The 21,820-nt window shown below is 37.5% G+C and overlaps 1 protein-coding gene across 1 annotated transcript in view; it reads left to right on the top strand.

The window, feature by feature from the left end:
- Positions 1-21,820, top strand: part of SPATA17 (spermatogenesis associated 17) — a 178,271-nt gene that overhangs the window by 5,897 nt on the left and 150,554 nt on the right. Inside the window, exons 3-5 of the mRNA XM_024209331.1 lie at positions 135-216; positions 8,071-8,121; positions 15,141-15,244. Coding sequence (XP_024065099.1) covers positions 135-216; positions 8,071-8,121; positions 15,141-15,244 — 237 coding nt within the window. The remainder of the gene's footprint in view (positions 1-134; positions 217-8,070; positions 8,122-15,140; positions 15,245-21,820) is intronic.

The raw sequence follows: 21,820 nt of genomic DNA, 5'->3' as shown, positions 1-21,820 counted from the left end.
TGAATAACTTTTATAAGATTAAATTTAAGTAAGTTTGCTGTAACCCACTTTTTGGAATAAGTATAGATAACATACAGCATTGCCTATATTATTCTTTCAATGTAATCATTTGTAATCAAAATATTTTGTTTTAGGTATCTGAACAAAATGATGATTAATATCCAGAAATGGTGGAGAGGCTATCAAGGAAGAAAACACTTCAGAAAAATGGTGGAGGTAACAAATGGGTTTTACAATTATTTTAGATATTTTATCACCCAAATGTACAGCTGTTCATTAACTTGCCCCTGGTTCTAGTCCAAAAGTTGAGAGTTTAGGCCCCGAGCCTGCATACACGTATGCATATTCTTAACTTAACTACCGTGAGTAGCTCCATTGATTTCAATAGGACTATTCATGGTAGTGAAGTTGAGCACATGCATTCCTGTTTGCAGGATTGGAGATTTAGGCTTCAATCCAACAATGAGCTCTGCACTTGCAAAAGTCTGCCTGTGTTAAGCTAATTGCAGAAAACAGGCTTTCGGTTGGAAGTGCTGTTTTCCTGGCAGTACTCTTAATTCTGAAAAAAACAGAATAAGTTAATATCTCTACACATCGCTATTCTGTGTTTTAGTGGTTTAAATTTCTTACTTCATGAACCTTGAAATATTTGAGGTTTTGCCTTGGGGCATACAGCAGATCACAGCCAATCTAATTTGTTCTTCATTTATTTTTGACTAATTTTATTGAAGCCAAATTGTTGTTTTTCAATATAGAAATAAAAATACAGAAAGAAAAAAATGTAGAGTACTAAATAATAATAGTTCAGATACTGTTGACTTGTTCCCCACTGGTTGACCAGCTAGTTAGTCAGACTGAGTCATCTTTATGGGCCACGTTTTCAAGGAACTTCCTATCTTATTGCAATTTGTTTGTGGAGAATGGATAACTACATGCTTAAACTGAGTTCTCTTCTGAAAAGTGACTGTGTGTGCTTAGTGGGACTTAAGTGGTATATAGTCACCCCCCGGTGAATGTTCTAAACAGTTAACAAAAATAGGATTGGACTTATCTCAAAAACATATACAGTAAAATTCTGAAGATGGCAATTTAATCTTGACATTCAAGAATCAGAATCAAGGAACAACAGTCTCTGTTTCTTGCACCTGACCACAGACTTATTTTGAGGGCTTTAGTAGGACACAGGTGGCACATAGGCCTTATGTTGACCCTCTGCACTCAGGTCAATGTCACTTTTTGTTCAGATCACCAGATCTATGTGGGGATGTATCATCCTTACGCCAACCTAATGTAAAGTTCCATGAGAAGGTAAGGGTCACGATGGGACACTTGCCTGGCAATGGCTCATGGCCTTGTAAGACAAAGGCGCCCCCTGGTGGTCTAGGGATTATATAAGATGAGGTAAACAAGGTAATAAATCATGGCCTTATGTAAGGAACGGTTGAACCAATCGGTGTGGGGCTATACATGTGATAAACACATGATTCTCCTTCTCATCCAATCCGTAGATGTGTGATTATAGCCTAATTGTGTTATGTAATGTTGAGAAAGACTATAAAAGAAAGCTTGTAATAAACAGGATTCGATTCAGCTTGCAACCACATTGGTCGTGTGCTTTATCCGCTCCGCATGGGACCCCACAGATCTACACAGGCAGATATCTCTGGACATTCACATATTCAAATGCCAATCTTTTGGTAGACAATAATCACTTTGTGGCTAAAATAGTAATGGCATCATCTGATGTTCAGTCATTTTTTTATATATACACCTCTACCCCAATATAACGCTGTCCTCGGGAGCCAAAAAATCTTACTGCATTATAGGTGAAACCGCGTTATATTGAACTTGCTTTGATCCACCGGAGTGCGCAGCCCCTCCTCCCCCCGAGTACTGCTTTACCGCGTTATATCCGAATTTGTGTTATATCGGGTCGCGTTATATCGAGGTAGCGGTGTATATGTGGGAGGTGCGTTGAGAGTGGTGACACAGACTGACAAAGTTTCTGATGTAGAGCTCTCAAATGGGGCACAAAGGGAACAACACATCATCATTTTGCTGGGTGGGGACATGGAGGAGGAATTGCAAGACTGTTCTTCACCAGTGGTGCCCTGTACTATTGCCTTGCCCTTTGAGGCTGTTTGACCTCAGCTCTTAGTGGCCTGATTATCTTTCTATTGTTTCTCTTCAAAGAATTGCCCTAGCAATTCAGTTTTGTGACAAGAGTCAGTCTCTTTCGAATTAACACAAATTCCCTTCAGTCTGTCAGAATGACAAACATTATTTTAAAATAAAAATAAACCAGCTCTCCACCCTTTAAATTAATTATATAGCATCTGCGAAAGTTCTTAACAAATGAAAAGTGGTTTTAATTGTGGTTACTGTGACACACTTTGTGCAGGGCACATCATTTTCTAAGTCTCCCAGTTTATCTACTGAACTGGGCAGAAACAGTAACAATGATGGGAGAGAAAAACTAGCAATGGGGGCAAGCAGGTATCTTGAAGCTGAGGTCAAGAAATTAGAAAATGGTAGGGAGCAGCAAAGCATCAGTCTGAAGGATGGATTTAAAAGACAATTTCTCTCATGCACAAGATGAAATTGCTTCAAATGGAGACTTTTCAAATTATATGGGCTCTAGAGACTCAAGCTTCCCCTGAAGTTCTGGAAGGTGGTAGAGGACAAATAAAGGCAAAACAGCCTGTATATTTAAAAGACAGGATAATAGGATTTACCATTCTGGATCAGATGATCCATCCATCTTGTTTCTGGTAGTAGCCAATGCCAGATGATTAAAAGAGAAACAAAAACACACCATAAGGCTTCTCAGTTGTACAGTGGTGAGCATGGAAGAACTTCACCCCCTCAGTATCTTATGTTGTACTTACCAGCAATTTGGCTGAGGAGGACTGGATTTGACAACTTTTGGAGTTTGTCAGTACAACTTCTGAGTTAGCCATGTGAGTTTCTGCAGAATGATATCAGGTGCATCTTTCTCCCTATTAATCAGTAGGCTCCTTACTCACTGCTCCCACATATTTATGCCCTTGGATTTAGAGAATGAACTTGAGTCTTGTGCCTAAATTGTCTGTGCACTAGCATATTGTGCTACCTTTATTAAACCACTGGGCTGGCTCAACTTGGAATGTTTCAAACAATGAAATGGTCTAGCAATTTAGGACAAATTTAAGTTAAAATAGTAGTAACATTTGTGTTAAACTCTTCTTAACAATTATCTTAATGACTCTAATGATAATTAAACAGGATGCGGTGGACATGATAATTGTTAGATAAAAAAATAATTGGTCACTTTAAAATTTGTCTGCTGATAATGACTAGATTGGTATCAGTTGCCAGCAAACAAGGTAAAGCATATGCACAAAATACCCATGATTACTTGATAATAAATCATTTTAATTATTATATTCAAAATTGTGAAATGAAAGTAGCACTGATGCGGAAAATAGCAAAGGCTCAGGCTCATCAGATCTGCTCTCCATATGTGCATCACTACTAGTATTTTCAGTTGTTAGTATTCCAGTGCACCTCCCTCATAGTGCTCAAATCCAGTAAATAAAGTTAACTGAGTTTATAACTTTATGGAGTCATCCTGCAAATTAGTTATGTATCTTACTATTTTTTAAAGATAGGTGTGATATAAAAATATACGTTTTTCTGACTATTTTTGTCAAGTTAAAGTTCTAATTAACCTTTTGTGTTCATTCTGGTTATCCATATGATGCAAGCTGGACTGAATGGACAATTTCTTCCACAGTCTGGGGCCTTGTCCTGCAGAAAGGAATTGGGTTTTGTTTTTTTAAATAGTAGCTCAGATTTTTTTCTATGAAACACAGCCCAAAGGGCAAGAAATCCCTGTAAGATAAAAGGAATTCTAAGGCTTCAGGACAATGTAACTAAAGACAGTATAAATTATGAACATATTTGTTACTAACTTTGAAGAGATCTACATTAAAAACATTTTAATACTTTGTATACATCACAGTTCAATGCTGTCTCAAGGCCAAATTCAGCAACTCATGTTGAGGAGGCCCCATCAATGTGACTTCTTGGGTAAATTCTACTGATTGGTGCAGAAGGGTGACACAAGGCCTGTGCACCACTTAGGCTACATGTTAGGCCCCATTCCAATTCCCATTGAAGTGATGTTTCTCCCTGAATGTAGTTGCATTGTGGATCCATTTATGTGAGGAAAATGACCCATCAGTAACAGATCATTTTCCTATTGGAGATGAATCCTGGAAGTATTTCAGAACAGAGAAGAAAGGAGAATATTGATAATGATAGATAACTGTGCTGTTATTTACTTATAGAGGAATTCTAAAATAATTTCTAGAAGTGCTATGTTTTGGAAGTAAACCCCCAGGAGGCCCTACATACTAACATCAGGGATATGCATAACGATTTATAAGTTACTGGTCCATTTTGGAATAAAACCCTTTATAGCAGGACAGAGGCCACAATACAGGAAATTATCCCCATTCAGGAAAGCACATAGGCACATACTTAAAGTTAAGCAAGTGTTTTGGTGCTTTCGTGAATAGGATTGGACTTAAGCAGATACTTAAATGTTTTCCTGAATTGCGGTTAGAATGAGGAGGGCAACACCATTTGCCAAACAAGCTGACATTAAATGCACTTGGTAGAATTCTTTCTGTTTTTTCCCTCTGAAATAGAAAGTCTATTGATTAAAAGGGTCCATACAGACTTTGAGCTGGTAATCAGTGAACAGTTGAACGAGGAAAACAGATTCTTCCCTCTCTAAACCCAGAAGCAATATATGGATCATCTTCCCAGGTGAACCATGATCACCACTATGGCCTTTGACCTCTGGTAGCATACACAACTTGCTGAGTCCTGTGTGATGGCTGTGGCTAGCAGGTCTGTGCACATGGTGCACCATCGGCCACATCTCCACCACACATGACACCCTTCACACCCCTGGTTAATAGGCTCGCAGAGCCTGTCTTTGTAGCATGCAGGAAAATGTGGCTTCCGTTTGCTTAACCCATCTGTATTCAGCACCCTGTACTATGAAACTATACACATGGCATTGTGTTATGGGCCTCGGGATTTCACCCATATGAAAAGTAAAGAAAGTGTCTGTTGAGCATAAAAGAGAGTGATCCAATAGTTGCACAGTCACACATTCTGGATGCATATACAAAGTGTTTGGAGGTGGAAAAAGACAGAGAGAGGATTCTTCGTTAGCATTTGTTTCCTTTTAGAAGTTACTTACTCTCAGCACTTCTATGTATCTTTTAAATCAGCTTAAAGCAACCAAGAAAATGTGTATTATTTAATGACCAAATCTAGAATAATTAAAATACAATAGCTACATTAATTGCTATAGCAGCCAAGGGAACACCAATTATTAAACTGCTCTATCTAGAATGACTCAACTCCATATTCCACCAGATAGATTTAATTAATATTGTTCACTATATAAGTGCCAGTCTGGCTAATATCCAGAGACAAAAATGCTAGAAAAAATTGTCTCACTTTCTTTACCTTTTCCATTTTGGGACCCAGAAGCTTGATGGGATGCTTGCATTTTACTACTAGAGGATCAGGTGTTTTTCCTCTAGGATCATAAGCTGTAATTAACATTTCCTTTCTTCATTTCAGTTCTTACTTCCTTCATTCTCTTTTTCCATAATCACCTGTACAATGAAAAAAGTTAAAATACTGTTATATCTAGATGAGCAAACTTTTCTCTCTGTCTTATTTATATCCTCCATACTCCTGATCAATTAGCTCTTAGGATGCTGACCAGTTACCACTGCTATGAAACAAGCTTGCTACCCTTTTGGCTGGCTCCTACACTCTGTGGAACTTGAGTTGTTAGGCTCCTAAAGTTGTAAGGTCCAAAACTTTGTATGTATGAAACTTAACAGTTCTTGCAGGATTATTTGTCACTGGGCATAAAGGGGAGTGCATGACAGTTTAATCAGCTGGGAGAAGGGCTTGTTACTCTTGTCAGAGGAAGAGGTTTGTAGAAGAGAGGGGAGGTAGAGATATTTGTCCCTAGGTAGAAGGTATGGAGGGTTTTGCCTCCTGATGTGGACACTTGGGGCTTTTTTCATTGTGAGAGGATTTGGAGAGTCAGGCAGGACACACGTTTTGAGAAGGGAGAATAGGCCCCCTCCTTTTCTCTCCATTTCAGGTATAGTATTGTGAAGCAAGGGAAGTTGTCTGGGTAATTCTCCATGTGACTGATCTGTGCCTTAGTCCCATGCTCTTGTAAGAGCAGGCTATTATAAGGCCCCTTTTTACGAGAGTCACCTTCCTTAATAGTGTTCTGGCTTAAAAGTGTAAGCGTCCTCAGCATGCAGAAGTGGAATTCCCTCAGCAAATCAGGAGAGGAGCCAAAAAGGTGTTTTAAACTATTCTTGCTCAGTGGCAAAACAGGAGGTCATTTCCAAACCCTGGCCACTTCCAACAAAAAATTAATTCATAAATTGGCTGTACCAGCTTTTGCATTCTTACCAAATTTGGAAAAGATGAGAGGTGAAGCAAAATTGAATCCATTTAATCTAACAGCTTCAGAATATTCCTGGGAATGGAATGCATTATTTCATTGCTATATTTGTAGTCTACAGCTAACACCATTCATGAAAGATTTATGGAGAGAAAAGTTAAGACAGATGCCATTAACTGTTCTAATTCATAATTTTGGAGTTGAGCTGCTGTTTGAACGTCCATAGAAAGCAAAACGTTTTCAAATTTAATACATTAGAATTCCTGCAATTTTCTGCATAAAAATGGCATCTTTGCAATTGTTTCTGTTTATATTATTAGTGAAGCAGTATAATATTAAAGTAAGTATTTAAAATGCACTTTAATTAAACTGCAGGACTTATGCCTTACTTAATGTAATGAAGAAAGAGAATTTAAAATGAAGTAGCATCATTGTATTCATTTGTAAATAACATATTGCAGCCAACTGTTTCTTAATTGCCCAGACTGTTGATAAATAATCCAGTCCTGCTGCTCTCCACAGACAATTTGCTTTGGATCAGAGTAGGCAATTCAAATAACACTAATTACAGTGAAACCCTTTTATAGTGAATTCCTGTTTGCCATGGGGGAAAAAATTCACTATATCAGGGGAAAGCACTTTTGCCTTTGATTTGTGTCTAAAACATGAGAAAAACATAAAAGCCGCATGTTGTGCTAAATAAAGAATGTACACTTGCATTTAAAGTACTTATATTTTACTTTTTATGATACAGTTGTGAATTATGTTCATTTTGCATTTGTAATTAGAGGGCGGAACAGATGTGAAAGCTTAGTTTAAAGTGATGTATCCATTAAAATAACCTATGCTGCCAAGTGATTGTTCAGTATAACAGGGGATCCGTTCGCTATGAGAGGAATTCTACTTTATTGGAAGGAAACCAGGGCTTTAGGAAATGTTGTCTACATCAGGGGATTCGCTGTAACATGGTATCATTGTATTTATGATCTTATGATGTTAAAATGAATATTAAATGAAACAAAATTCCCAGAATTACTCAGGAGGCAGCTAAGTACATAACATTTAGTACAGATGGTTGGAAGGCACAATTTTGCTCCATCACCGCATCCGTATCCTTGAACGATTTCAACTGAAGACAGCATTTCTTTGAATTTTTCATTAAACCAGACGTCTTGAAATATGAATTCCTTTTATGTTTCTGTGAGTTTTGGCTAAAAGAACCCCAGTGAATAAATCATATAATACTACGTGTCACCAGCACTTGTGAATATTTCTGCTTTGTTATTCTACTCTCAGTAGAGCACCATTGATTATCAAACTCAGCGGAGAGCATTTTATGATCATATATCTCCATTAGCTCCTACTTTGACTACCATAGATTTTTCTGGTTAAGCCTGCATTATGTATTAGGAAGCCTATCTCTTCAATATAAAGTTTGATTTTATTCTCTCTAAGCCTAGAACTCTTATTATGTATTATGTATAAAGATTCTTATATTTTATATGTAAAAATAGGAGCACTATCTTTGTGTAACTGAAATGTATGCCATCTTTTCTTTTCTTGATTCACAGACAGCATATTTTATTATGAAGATGAATTTCTACAATGAAATGGCTGTCAGGGTAAATATTTCTTCACTTGTTAAACAAATGAAAAGTCAATTGTGCTCCGAATTTGCTTTTAATAAAATGAGCAAACCAGAATATATAAACTTGATTGATATGCTGATGGTAAAGGGGAGGAAATAGCATATAGTTAAAAATTAAAGTTACACTAAGTAATCGTGGTGGTATTTGAAAATTTACTGCTAGATTTAAGACAGTTGTATGTAAATTCTTGTACCTTTTAACATATGGTGATAAAAGACAAAAATACCAAAAAGCAACCCACATATATGCGTGTGTGTGTGTGTGTGTACAAACTTAAACTGAATTCCCATCTTTGTAAACTATGACTTTGTGTGACTCCTCCAAATCATAGTATGATATCTGTGCCTATAACATCTTTAATTTAACTTTTATGCTCTATTCTTTTGGAATAAATTAGTAGAACTTCCATGCATTTATGTATCGTTAGATAATATGATAGTACATCATATTAGCCACTGTCGTATTTCAACTTTTATTAAATGCAGTAGTTTAATATTCATAGAGCCCATTAGCCCCATAAATTGCTAGGGTGTCTGATTGAATCCATTTGCAAAATACATTTGGACCAATTAAAATAAACTTATAACAACACTAAGAATGGTTGTTTTTTCTAACGTTGTGGTTTTAATCAGGAAAGAACTGAGTGGAGTAGACATTAATAGCCTGTAACACCTTCAAGGATAGTTAATGAATAGCCAGACCTTGTCTGGTTGATAAATTTAGGATATTCTAATTCTGTTATATGTCTGATTGTTTCATATGAAAAAACATCTTTTTAAATTTTAATTGTTAAGTTGTGCATTTCTTGTCTCTTACTTATCTACCTTTGGCTACTAACTTAGACATATTTACAACTGGTTGAGATGTGGACCAGTGGGCCAATGTGTAGGAGGAGCATAGAGGCTATTGGCTATCTTTGAGAGGAAGTGAAACACAGACAGCGGTCACAGTCTTCATCCTTATACTTCAGGAATACAGATCAAAAACTAAGAAAAAGTGAATAATTTTAACATTATTTTTCAAGATCAATAAATATGGAGCTCCCTCTAAACTCTCATTCAGCTGCTAGAAGCTATCATTGAGAAAAATTTCAATGAAATTTTAATAAACTTTTGTGGCATTTTTATAGATATCATACAGAAGTGCTTTGAAACAATAACTTCCTAATTTCCTATGCATATCTTCCCACCTCCTTCATTTTTAGTTTCACAGTAGGAGGAGGTGCAGTGTAAATAAGCATCTCATTCTTTTGAATTGTATTAGTACTCCACAGAGGAGGTAAGAACACAGCAGACTTTATGTATCGTTGTGAATTTTAATGCTTTTGAAAGGTTCTGGATTGATAGCCGTGGCACAGAACAGATACATGAGCAGTGACAGTGCAAGCTTCTCTCACAAAACCCCTGCTAACGTGCGTCAGCCCTGATCTAAAGAAACCTCTAGATGGCTGGGGTAGTTCAGTCTCCAGACCCATTTGTCTCTGATGAAACTGCCAGCAAGGGTGGCAAATAGCAGTGATAGTTTGTGCAATATGTATGTTTGTTCCCTAGGAACCAGACTGGGACCATAAAATGCATTTCACACAGGTTACTGAGCAGCTATCATATGATGGTATCTTTGGTCTTGTAATGGACAGTGTAATTACTTCGTTAGTTAATAATATTGCAAATATTTTTTCTCAGGAAATACAGGAAAATACTCTGCTGCATGTGCCTTTTGTAAGAGAAAACATGGATACATATTAGTGCATGGCATGGCCCCATAATTTATTTATTCTACTGCTGCAGAAGCAGACATCCAGCTGGCAAAGTGAACACAAGTTAATTGACTAAATACATAGGCAGAACTGTGCTGACCTCAGTGATGATGTAATCAGTGATTCTTTAGAGAAAGAAGGATGCAAACAATCCTTGTACTTCATTTAATAAAAACAGAGAATAATAACGTTTGTCAAAGGGAAAACTGCAAAATCTATTGTATCCATTACATAAGTGGTTAGCAGTGTAAAGTATTGCATTCCTGGGCCATTGGGTCCCGATCCAACAATACATTTAAGCACATGTGTAATTTTAAGAACATGAATAGTCTTTAGAATGAGATCTTCATTCCTTTCCGGCCTCTTTACTCTGCATAAAAGGGCCAGAGTGGTGTAAAAGGACCCTAAAAGCCTGATATGTGTATGGGGGAGGATTTCCTTGATGCAGGAACTGCAGAAGACAGGCATTAGGCTTTATTCTAAGGATTCCATCTCCAGCCCTGATATAGGGGGTGTGTTGGAGTCAGGACTGCAACATGCAGTGCCATGGAGATCCCCATAGGGCAGCCTTGGGAGGTTGCTGTAACAGACCTCTGGAGCTTTTTAGGTTATACCAAGGGCCTCTATCACCCTTAGAGCAGCCCAAGGTTGGGAGGGCACAAGAGTGACTTAAACCAATTTAGTCACCTCTTCCTCTGGGTTGTGAGTTCAGTGCTGATTCTCTCAAAGTCATAGCACAGAATCTCACCCTTGGTACATCTCTTAGGAGTTGAAGATGCTTAGGGGCAAATCCTACCCCCTTTGTGAGTAGGCTCCAATTGCCCAGAAATACATATTTTGTTTTAGTTTATTGCTTAGTTAATAGCTGTTTTAAAAGTATTCTACAATGGGTTAAATGCTGCACTGATTTACATCTCATGCAGCTGAAGTCAGTGGAAAAGCACAGGATTTGTAAATCAGCTCAGAAATAGATCCTTTGCCTCTTTCAGCACTCCCAGGTTTCAGAAGCAGTTACATACTCAAGTCAAATATACTTGTGCAAAACTCCAAGGGAAAAGAGTAGGGCCTTTGATATGCAACATAAAACAAAACTTTTTTTTTGCACATTTGTAATCATAATATTGGGTCTGATTCTTAGCTGATATAAATCTGCGTAGTCCCATTGTTTTCAATGGTGTAAAACTGCCTAGCGTCACTGACTTCAGTGCAATTATATCAATTTACACCAATAGAAGATCTGGTCCATTGTTTTAATTTACTTATAAACACTGGCTGTGAGTCTCCATTACATACATCTTGTGTAGTCATTGATACCTATGCAAGTAAAATGCTACCATTTTGATATGGTAAAGTTTTATACCCATTTTGCCTCCTTATGCACAGGTGTAAATGGCTGCACAAGATGCAGGCCAGTAGAGAATAAGGTCTGTTGGGTTTAGGGATAGCTGCTATAGGGCCTGATTTACAACTGCTTTACTCCAGTTTTACATGAGTGTAAATCCATTGAAATCAGTGGAGTTACATTCATAGAAAACTGGAGTATAAAAGTCGTGAATAGGTTCTTTAGTGTGCAAGTGCATTATACTCTAAGCTTTAGAAAATTCTTTTAAAATCCAGATTAGATTAAAAGTGAAATGTGACTCATGGATTTAACCTCTTGTACACAATCAGTGTTTTGCCTCATAACTGTATCAGCCTAGTTGGTTACATTAGGAAAAGGCCTAAAACTGCAATAGTAGGAGTAACATTCAACACTAGGGTATACTCATAGTGGTCATGTTCAGAAGCTATCCCACATCTCTATGAGCCCCTGGATTGTTTGGCCCTAGCTACTGTTATCTGTCTCTCACCTCTGTAAAAACAGAAGCATTCAGAAATGGTTTAAAACATAAGATTATCATATTGAATTTATTTTCCATGAATCAATTTTGCTTTTTGAATATTGGGCGGTGAGATATTATTCTCTTTCTGTTTGGATGATTTAAGGTTGCTGTGAATTTTCAGCAACCAAGGTAATCCCCTCAAAATAAAATAATAATAATAAAAAAAATCTCCATGAGCAGATGGCTTTTGATATATCAAGGTTTTGCCATTTGTTTTAGTGCTTAAAATAAACATTATTTATAAGACCACTTACATTTTGATGTTACTTAATGAGGAATATGCATCATTGATTTGACTAGCTTAAGAGGTCATTTAGAACTTGCCTGTTAACAAGCTGTAATCTGCTGAGCACACAATGACTTTGTTTAAAATTATCTGTTCGGTGCTGATCAATGACAATAATTGTTTTGTACCAATCACTGTTGAAACTTGCTAATTACTTTGAAGGGCATACACAGTTGCCTTTTTTAGAAGTGTTAAAACATTCACCTTGGAATTAAAAAGCAATATAATCATAAAACATTGTATTCTCTTGCAAAAGCAAAATTTTCAGCAATTTTTATGTAGCAAATTTTAATATAAACAGAACCTTTGTGTAAAAGGTTGAAGATACACTTTATTCTCTAAACAATTTGTATTATATAGATTCATGCCCTCATGTAGCCTCTGACATGCAGAATTGAGAACATGGAATCATAGCATTACAAACTTTGAAATCTAGTCTGCTTTCATTTACACTAGCATATATCTAGCGTACTCCAATTGAAGTCCATGGAGTTACCCTGGATTTATAATAGTGTAATAGAGGGCAGAATTTGACACTTGCGGTGAAACACTGAGAGTTTTGCCATTGACTCCAGTAAGGCCAAGATTTCAGCCTTTGTCTTTAAATCTTGAAAAAATTCCATAAAGAGGTTGATGGACCGCACAAACTTGGAGTATCGTGTGAATAAAGATAAGGTACAAAGTGTTGGACAGAGTTCGAAGGATACTGCTTTAAGGAGAGAACAGCTATATGGCAGCCAAGTTACTCCTGCCTAATAGCAGTAGTGAGGTCAAAGATGAAAACATATACTGCATTCACACACTAAAAATTTTGTTTAATCCCAGATCTCTGCAAATATGCCCATTTTCACTATTCCTCTTCCTCTCCTTTTTTTACTCTGCATGGTTGTTGTGTATAAGAAAGTGAATGGGAAAGTGACACAAGATTTACTACCACGTAGTACAGAGGACTATGCCTAATACTTAACTTTTGTTGTTTCCACATGTAGCAGCTTATATAATTATTATTTATTACAGCAGTGCCTAGTAGTCAAAACCCGTTGTGTTAGATACTATACGGATATATAGTAATAGGCAGCCCCTTTCCCAAAGACCCTCCAGTAGGCAGTACCGGCAAGAGATTTTTTAGCAGGTACGGGGTACCGGAGAGACTTGGGGCTAGGCCCGCCACTCCGGAGGGGGCGTAGAGCTGCACTCTGCTCCTTAAAGGAGCAGAACATGGCTAGGGAGGGCATTCATTCTTTAAATGGCTTTAACAGCACAATACATATACTAATAAACTTAAACAAAGCCTTTGTTTAAGTTTGCTAGCATATGTATTGTGCTGTTACCTTGGTCAGGAGTCCTCAAGAGGGGAGGGGTGGGGGGGACGGACGGTGTTTAGGGGCAAGAGCAACAACAAAAAAAGAGAAAAATCCTCCTCCTTGTTTTTGGTAACTGTACAGGGGTGTTCAAATTTTCCAGGCTCCTGGGCAGAGGGACCCCAGTCTTTTGCACGTTAGCTAGTAGATTTAGCCCTTTGGCTTTTAGGTGTCTAGTAGCATTTCTAAGTCCTGTGTGTGGACATTGGGCTGTGGGGATGGGTATTGGGAGGTGAATGGGGGTGTGAGTGATATAAGGCTGTGATATAAGGCTGAGAGTGATAAGTTAGCAATGAGAAGTGTCATATCTAGAGAAAGATCTTAGGTAAAACAGGAGAAGAAAGGAGACAAAATAAAAGGAAGGAAATAGAGAACAGTATGTAGGGAAAGTTACATAAGGATTGGAGGGAAAGAGAAGGCAAAGAGGAAATATACACAGAAGTCAACATGAGAAAACATATATTGATATATATTACAGGAAAGAAAATGTGGAGTGGGAGCAGCCCTCTGCACTAGCCCCCACATTCTCTGAATAGGGGAGGCACAAGCTGCCTCCTCTCTGTCTCTGAATGTCCACATAGGAATTAATCTGGTTTTTTGTCAGCGGGCACTGAAATTACAAGAATTCTTACAACTCTGCTGCTAATTACTTCTTACTTCCATTCCCAAAGAAACAGATATTACAGTGCTAAGTGATTATTTTAAAGTGTTTTAAAATAATCAACATTTTAGAGTCACCATGGTCAGAATTAAGCAGCAGAGCTAGTTTGAGCAGTGTTGTTGATTAAATTCTCGGGACATTATAGTCAGAATTGGGGCCTACAATTTAAAATACCTAGAGCTATGAATCCCCCTCTCCTGATGCTATGTTTAGGAGACCATATGACCTAATATAGTGTATTAATAAACAGGACTACATTAAGGTAATTATTTACATGTAAGAAATTTCCCTTGTCTTTTTTTCTACATAATTCCCATCGGTTTTGTTGGAAGGATAGCATTCTATGAAAATATTATGACTAATTACTTAACAAATAGCCCTATACTGTCTTGCTTCTTAATAATAATGAGTATAGTGTGTAGTCGGCACCTGGCAGGATGATGCCGCTTGCCTGCAGGACCCAGGGAACTGTAGCACATGCAGTGCTACCAGAAACCTCATAGAGAGTCTGATTAAAAAGCCATTGGAGTTAGTGGAAAGTCTTCTACTAACTTCATTGGGCTTAGGATCAGACCCACAGTGTACTGCTGAGAGTGGAGTAGAGCTGGGGTGATACAATGCTACGCACTGTAAATCATTGTAACAGAGGCCACCTCTGGATGTACTTCCTATCCCACTTACAGGACCTGTGCCACCAGGTGCAATGACTCTGGGAGTAGATGCCTGTGCACAGCCTCTTCTCCCTGCCACACCTCAATGCAGGCAATGACTTAAATCACGATTAGCTCATAATCACTGTCATCTCTTGATAACATCTCTAATAATGTTTGCATTTAATATTTAATTCATGCTACAGTTTTAGTACAAAACTTACTTCTCACCATCACTATATTAATGGAAAGACAAATTTACGTATATGTGTGATGTCACTTTTTAAAGCCCCATCACCCTTTGAAAAACATAACGTATTTTATAAGAGTATTGCAAACTGTTTTCACTACTATATTGCATGAAATATACTAAAGTAAAAATATATTTCTTCTAGATTCAGAAAAGATGGCGAGGCTATTATATCCGAAAATATATCCATAATTACTATGCACTGAAGAAATATCTGGAAGCTATTTCTGTGAATAATGAGATTGTCAGGTAAAGATAAAAAAGAGTGATAAAACTTTAATTTCTTCTTCAGAATTAAGTGTGTTGGCGATTAAGGGATTTTTAAAATGTTTGCATTGGAAATTGGTTGTTGACAGTGAAAAATATAAAGACTTAGGTCTACATTCTGTATCCGGTCCCCATACAGAACTTCCATTGATTTCAGTGGTCATTTGCTATTGCCGTGATTCCTACAGAAAACCTGGCAACCGTTAGGGAGCTGGTGTGTAAGACCACTGCCTCTCATGCTGACCAATACGGTCTCATTGTTTCTTTGTGCTCCCATGTCTGTCTGTATCCACCCGTTGTCATTTCTCTTAGAGTGAATGCTTTTTGGAGAAGAGGACTATCTTTCTGTTATGTCAAGTATCAGAGGGGTAGCCATGTTAGTCTGGACCTGTAAAAAGCAACAGAGTCCTGTGGCACCTTTAAGACTAACTGTTAGTCTTAAAGGTGCCACAGGACTCTCTGTTGCTTTTTTCTGTTATGTGTTTGTACAGTGCCTAGCACAGTGGGGGATTGGCCTGTGATTGGGTCTCTGCAATTGCAGCATAAATAAATGATAAAGAAATAATAAATAACAACATTCCCATCCAAATTATTCCCTGGTGTACCTCTGCTGACCTCAGCTTCATCAGAGGACCCTTACATTTTAAGATTTTGTTTTTCTTTAAGACAGGTAATTTACAGATGTCAGAAATGCTTCTTTATTAGAGACATAATAAAACACTACTGCCGGCTCTTTGTAGAGTTCCTTGCAACAGTTGATATAATAAGGCACTGTACATATTTTCATTAACATGATCACCGGGTGATTTACCTTTATATCCCATCTTTTCTTTGCCCTTACTTTGATTGTCTTGAATGACAGAGATCATCACTCTTGCCTGTTAGGGAACTTGGACACTACCGAGGCAATTTTGTAGGTGTTCAAAACAAACAAACAAACTAAATCAACCAAACAAAAAAAAAAACTTACCTATTTTTGTGAGGTAAATGTATCAAGTTGTTTAGTTAAAACCAATTTCTGGAAATCTAGGTCTAGATGACATTGCAAGAGACATAGTTCAGCCAAATTATTTATTATTTTTATTATTTTATTAAAATAATAAAATATTATGCAAGTGTATTATATGAAATAAATAACACAGGTATTTATTTTTAAAACCAGTTTTTAAAAGTCTGTAGTTATTAATGTCCAGTTTTCTTATGTAAGAGTAGCTCTCTACTCTTTTATGGTGCACCTTCTTTATGATAATATGTAAATTATCATGTCTCATAAATATGTTGCTTTAGAAGTAATATAACTGCCTCCATCCACCTTTTGTTTACTGTTCATTTAGACACATATTTATGGATACAAAGCTGGTTCATATTTCAACTACAGAAATCAAATTTGAAAGCAATTGTAATGGTGGAAATTGTATCAACTATATCATCTCTACCTCCTACCACATCCAGTCCAAATTCTGACAAAAAATCCCAGGTTTGCTTTTTTCTGGGCAGTCATATCAGTAAACATATAAATTTAATCACTATCTAGGATTTACTCTTGACCCTGCTGGGAGTCTAAAATGAGTACTTTGTAACTGGATGAACTGCTGAGATGCAGGTCTACTTCCTTGTTTAAAATAGTTCAATCATCTCCTCTTGGTTCCTGAACCTGAAACAAGAGCAAGTAACTGACCTACAAGCCTATGACATATATAGATAAAATAAGATAATGAGAAGTGGCATTTCTACTGTACTGAACATGGATTTATTGCAGTTTATATTTTGTTTTTTCCCCCAATATGACTTTTCTTTGTTTCATACACCATACATTTGGTATCGTACTGCATTATTTTTGTATGTTTGTCTCTTTCATTAAATTCCTTAATGGTTGTTTCAGATTATTAATATGCATAAAGTGTTAATACACTATGTAGATTTTTTTTTCAAATCTTGAGTTGTGGCAAATAGGAGAGGAAATGATTTCTATTTCTTTTAATGTATAGAGCTATTGTTTTGCCTGTCATGTATCAGGTTCATCATAAATGTTACAAATTCAGTCTGCTAGGTTTATTTCTCTTGTTGATATCTTTATACTCTGCTTCTTTGTTTATCTGATTTCTGGCTCTTAGGGATTTTGGGGTCCACGGACAGTTTACCTGTGTGTATTTGAAGCTTTATTTTAGGGTATGTTTTCTTGGTGCTGATCTGTTATTTTGAAGTCCATGTTTTCTAATACTTTTATTCATTATTAGCATTTAATAACAACAATTAATGCTATTTCATCTTTGTGAATTAAATGGTATTATAAATACCAACTCAAAATTTTTGAAAACTGTATATATATGTATTTGTTTATTTATTTATTTAATCACTGAGGCAAAGTAGTGTTACTGTGCACAGGCCACCATGCAACCTTGGATTTAGTTATAGTTCATCTACTCCATAGTTAGTGGTATAGTATTTTATTTTAATACATATGCAAGAATATATTTTCATACTGAGACTAGACGTTTTACAAAGATAAATTAGTTTGATTACTTTAAAGGCTGAGTGTGCATTTGGTAGACGTATACACTTGTCACCTCTTGCCCGATATGCAAAAACTGCCCCAGGTTAAGAACAAGAAAACGATATCATGAAATTAAAAATTAGCCATAGACATGGTAGCATTAATAAAACATTATTAAGTTTGAGTGCAGAAGAACGAACATCCTTTACTTATGACAGAAACTCAAATTGGAAGTCATATTCTCTTTAGCTATTATTGTATTAGATAGATGTTGGTTTTGACTGTTACTTTATGTCTTGTAACATTAAATGTATGATCCAATTGTATAAAAAATAGCTAAATTAATTTCATGACTAATTTCATTAGTATATCCTTCTGTTGACCTTGGTAGCTATTTATTATTAGTCTATCCACTAATTTTTTTTTTTTACTTAAACCCAAATTTGCCCTGCACATTAGAAATAAATTGTACATTTTGTAATGAACTTGTCAACCAAATTGATCAGATACAATACATATTTTGAGTATTGAAAGAGAATCAATGGATTTTCTCTAGAAATAAGTATCACTGCATAGATCTCTTCACAGGCATAAATTAAAAAAATAGTGTGCACTGCCCCCTAGCACCTACCTCATAGAATCCAGCAGGCATGCAATGGGGAACTGTGCCCTGGCCATGTTCTCAACTCAGATAGATTTTCCTCCATCCAGTCAAGAAGTGCTACCAAGCACATTGGCCAGGAAGTGCTGGTCCTATATTGTGACTGTGTAATGCATGGGAGTGCTACTGAAGGTTGGGGAGAGGTTCTCTGCATACTTCCCTCCCCCAACACACCATGTCAGGGACACTCACAATTTAGTTGTAGTTGTAAATATTTATTTAGTGTATATAAAAAACATTTAACCATTTATTACAATACATGCCATGAATAAAAATGCATAGACAAATGAGAACAACTAAGTGCCTAAAGATGCACCCTTATAAAATGATTGATTTTTGCTACAGCTTTACTATTACAGATATTTTGAAAGTTTGGGACAGACTCATTGGTACACTTCTGCAACTTATTAATAAACCTGGCTCAGGTTAAGCCACATTTATGACTGCTTTTCATCTCCAGAGTGAAACAAAGCAGCTGGAGCATTACTGATGAAACTGTTCCTTAATTAACTCATTCATCCTTTAGCTGCTTTCATCAAGACTTTTGCTTTAGTGCTGTGTCAATGGTATTAGAGCTCTGAGCTTCTCCACACAACACGAAAAGTAGCTTTGACACAACACTGAAGCAAACACTTCGGTGGTTAGAGCTATCAACTAGATGGTGTAAATGCACATTAAAGTTTGCCATTACAATCGGTAGCATGAGTTTAGGAAGACTGCTTGAATGAGAAAGCTATGAGTAGTTTATGCAGATGATCCACACACACACAAAAGAAAAAAAAGATACCAAATTGCAACATCATATATGTTCCTTAATTCACATATTTTAGAGAAACGGTGTCACAATTATTTGTCTTAGTTAATTTATATAGGCCTTAGATTATCGGAAAAGTTAATACTTTTTAAACCTTAAAACATTTGCTAAAATTAATTCTTTATTTATATTATGTCATAGTTTTATGGATTTATATCTGCAACATGACAGAGCTAGAGACAATTTGTGTGTATCATTAGAAAACCTAGATTCACAACTCTTATACAAAATAAAACACCCATTTCACTTTTGGCATATCACGAGATATCGGACCTTAAAATCAATATTAGTCCAAGACAGCATATTGCCATGCCTGGTTCTTTGACCAGCTGATTTTAAACGCCTTCTTTATCTGATCCACATTTAGAGGGAAAGAAAGCAACATTTTTGATATTGCCTATAAAGAGCAAAAAAGAGTTTTGGACTATTGAAAACAGTCGTGGCAAAATAGATCAGAGAGTAGAGTGAGGATTAGAAAGTTTAACATACAAAATAAATGCAGCTTATTCCATGATTCTATGGTTGCAGAAAAACAAATATTTGATGGTTATCATGTTGACGTGTGCAGTTTGTATATATCTATATTCCCATTTATTTTAGACACCTACCTTCTTGAGGTTTGCAAGTTATCCTTTTTTAACTAACTTAGTCATGGCAACTACCTGCTTAAATGGAAGCTATGACAGGTTGGCAGATGATATGGTAGTGTGGAGTGGAGAGCAATGGGGACAACAGGAGCTCTTTTGATTCATTTTTGATCAAAGTCAAAAGTTGCAACCTTTTACTCACACTTTCTTTAGCTATGGTTCTTATTCTGTTATTTTTAAAATTAAAACACAGCAAGTAAAGAAAATATCCTATCATTATAATAAATCCATGACATAAAGGCCTGTTTTCCAGTGTTTTTGATGCATGCATAGTAGGTCCTTTATGAATTCTGAGTAGACTAGTGTGAATGCTGGTAAACATTTGGTTGACGCAGCTGTGCTTCTTCCTCTTATTCCTTGGAAGAAGGTATTTTAGAGATGAAAGGCAAAGTCCTAACGTCAGGCTGTGAGGAAGCTGTTAATACAGTTTAGATTTACGAAAGAGGAAGATAGTGTGTATCCCAGGTAGAATGATAGTTTCCCCAAATTTATCAGCAGGATGGATAACGCTGTCAACTGTGAGGCTGCACACTCTTTATGTCTGGGCTGAGCTTGTTTCTGACATCACATTGTAAAGTGAAAGGCTGTAGGCCAGCATTTTCAAACTTGACTTCAACAGGAGAAGGTGTTGCTCAGTATTTCTGAAACACAGGCCACTTTTAAGTAAGTACCCAAGTATGGATTTAAGAGCCTAAGTTTCAGCACCTAGGATTGTGGATTGGGTTTTTTTTGTTTGTTTGCTTACTTTTTTAAGAAGCTACCCTCACCTAGCAGCTGCATCTTTACAATTCAATTGAAATAAAAGCTGTCCTCATTTAGTAACTGCCCTCATTTAGTAGTCATATGTGTTCACCTCACAAACCTCAGGAGAAAGTAAACTTAATAGAAGCTGAGTTTAGAGCCATAGAGTGACATAATTCAATTTAACAGAAATTGACCTAAAATATGATTAAATAATAATAGTAATATAATATGTGAATTTGCATATCACGAATTTGCATACTTGAAGCCATTATTTTCATATGAATTAAAGACAACTGTAAGAATTAGCTCCTATGATATCTGAAGAAAGATTTTTTTAATCTCATGATAATACAGACTTAAGTATTAGTTTTGTATACATAGGTGAAGTCTTATAGTAAATTCATAATGCTAACTGCAGAGCTCCTTCTTCCCCAATGAATTTGCTACAGTGCAGTATACAGTCCTACAAAGCACCAGCTCTGCACTGCCTCTGCTGAAACCCCCAGCACAGAGTGCATTGTAGGGTGGGAGCAGGGCAGGGCAGGCCATAATAAGAAGGGGGCTGAATCAGGGTGGGAGGAGATGTGGCCTGGGCACACCTGCACTCCAGCTATTTCCCACTGCTGCAAACCCTATATCAGGAATTACAAGGTAGGGTAGCCCTAGCATATGCCATAGCCCCCAGCAGCAGCAGAAGAGGAGAGACACAACCAGTCTCCTTAGCAGGGCCAATGAAACCATTTAGGCAAACTAGGCGGCCGCCTAGGGCGCCTAGTGGTTGGGGGCGCCTAAAAGCCCGCTCAGGCGAGGACGTGGAGTGGAGGTGAGCTGAGGCGGGGAAGGCGCAGGGAGGGCCGCCCGCAGTAACGAGGGGGCACACAGGGGAACCGCTCCCAGCCCCAGCTCACCTTAGCTCTGCCTTCTCCGCTGAGCACGCAGCCCCCGCTCTAAGTCTCCTCCAATCGGCGCCGCAAGCCTGGGAGGGGAGGAGAATTAGAGCAGCACCGGCATGCTCAGCGGAGGAGGCAGAGCCGAGGTGAGCTGGGGCGGGCTCCCCAGGCGGGGTTAGCTGCCGCGGGGGGGAGAAATCTCCCGGGGCGGGGTTAGCTGCCGTGGAGGCAGGCTGCCTGGGCGGGGTTAGCTTCCGTGGGGGAGGGGGTGTCTCTCCGGGTGGGGTTAGCTGCCGTGGAGGGGGGGG

Source organism: Terrapene carolina, unplaced genomic scaffold (genome assembly GCF_002925995.2).
Source record: "Terrapene carolina triunguis isolate 2854851 unplaced genomic scaffold, T_m_triunguis-2.0 Scaffold262, whole genome shotgun sequence".
NCBI lineage: Eukaryota > Metazoa > Chordata > Testudines > Emydidae > Terrapene > Terrapene triunguis.
This window is presented reverse-complemented; position numbering and strand designations above follow the sequence as displayed.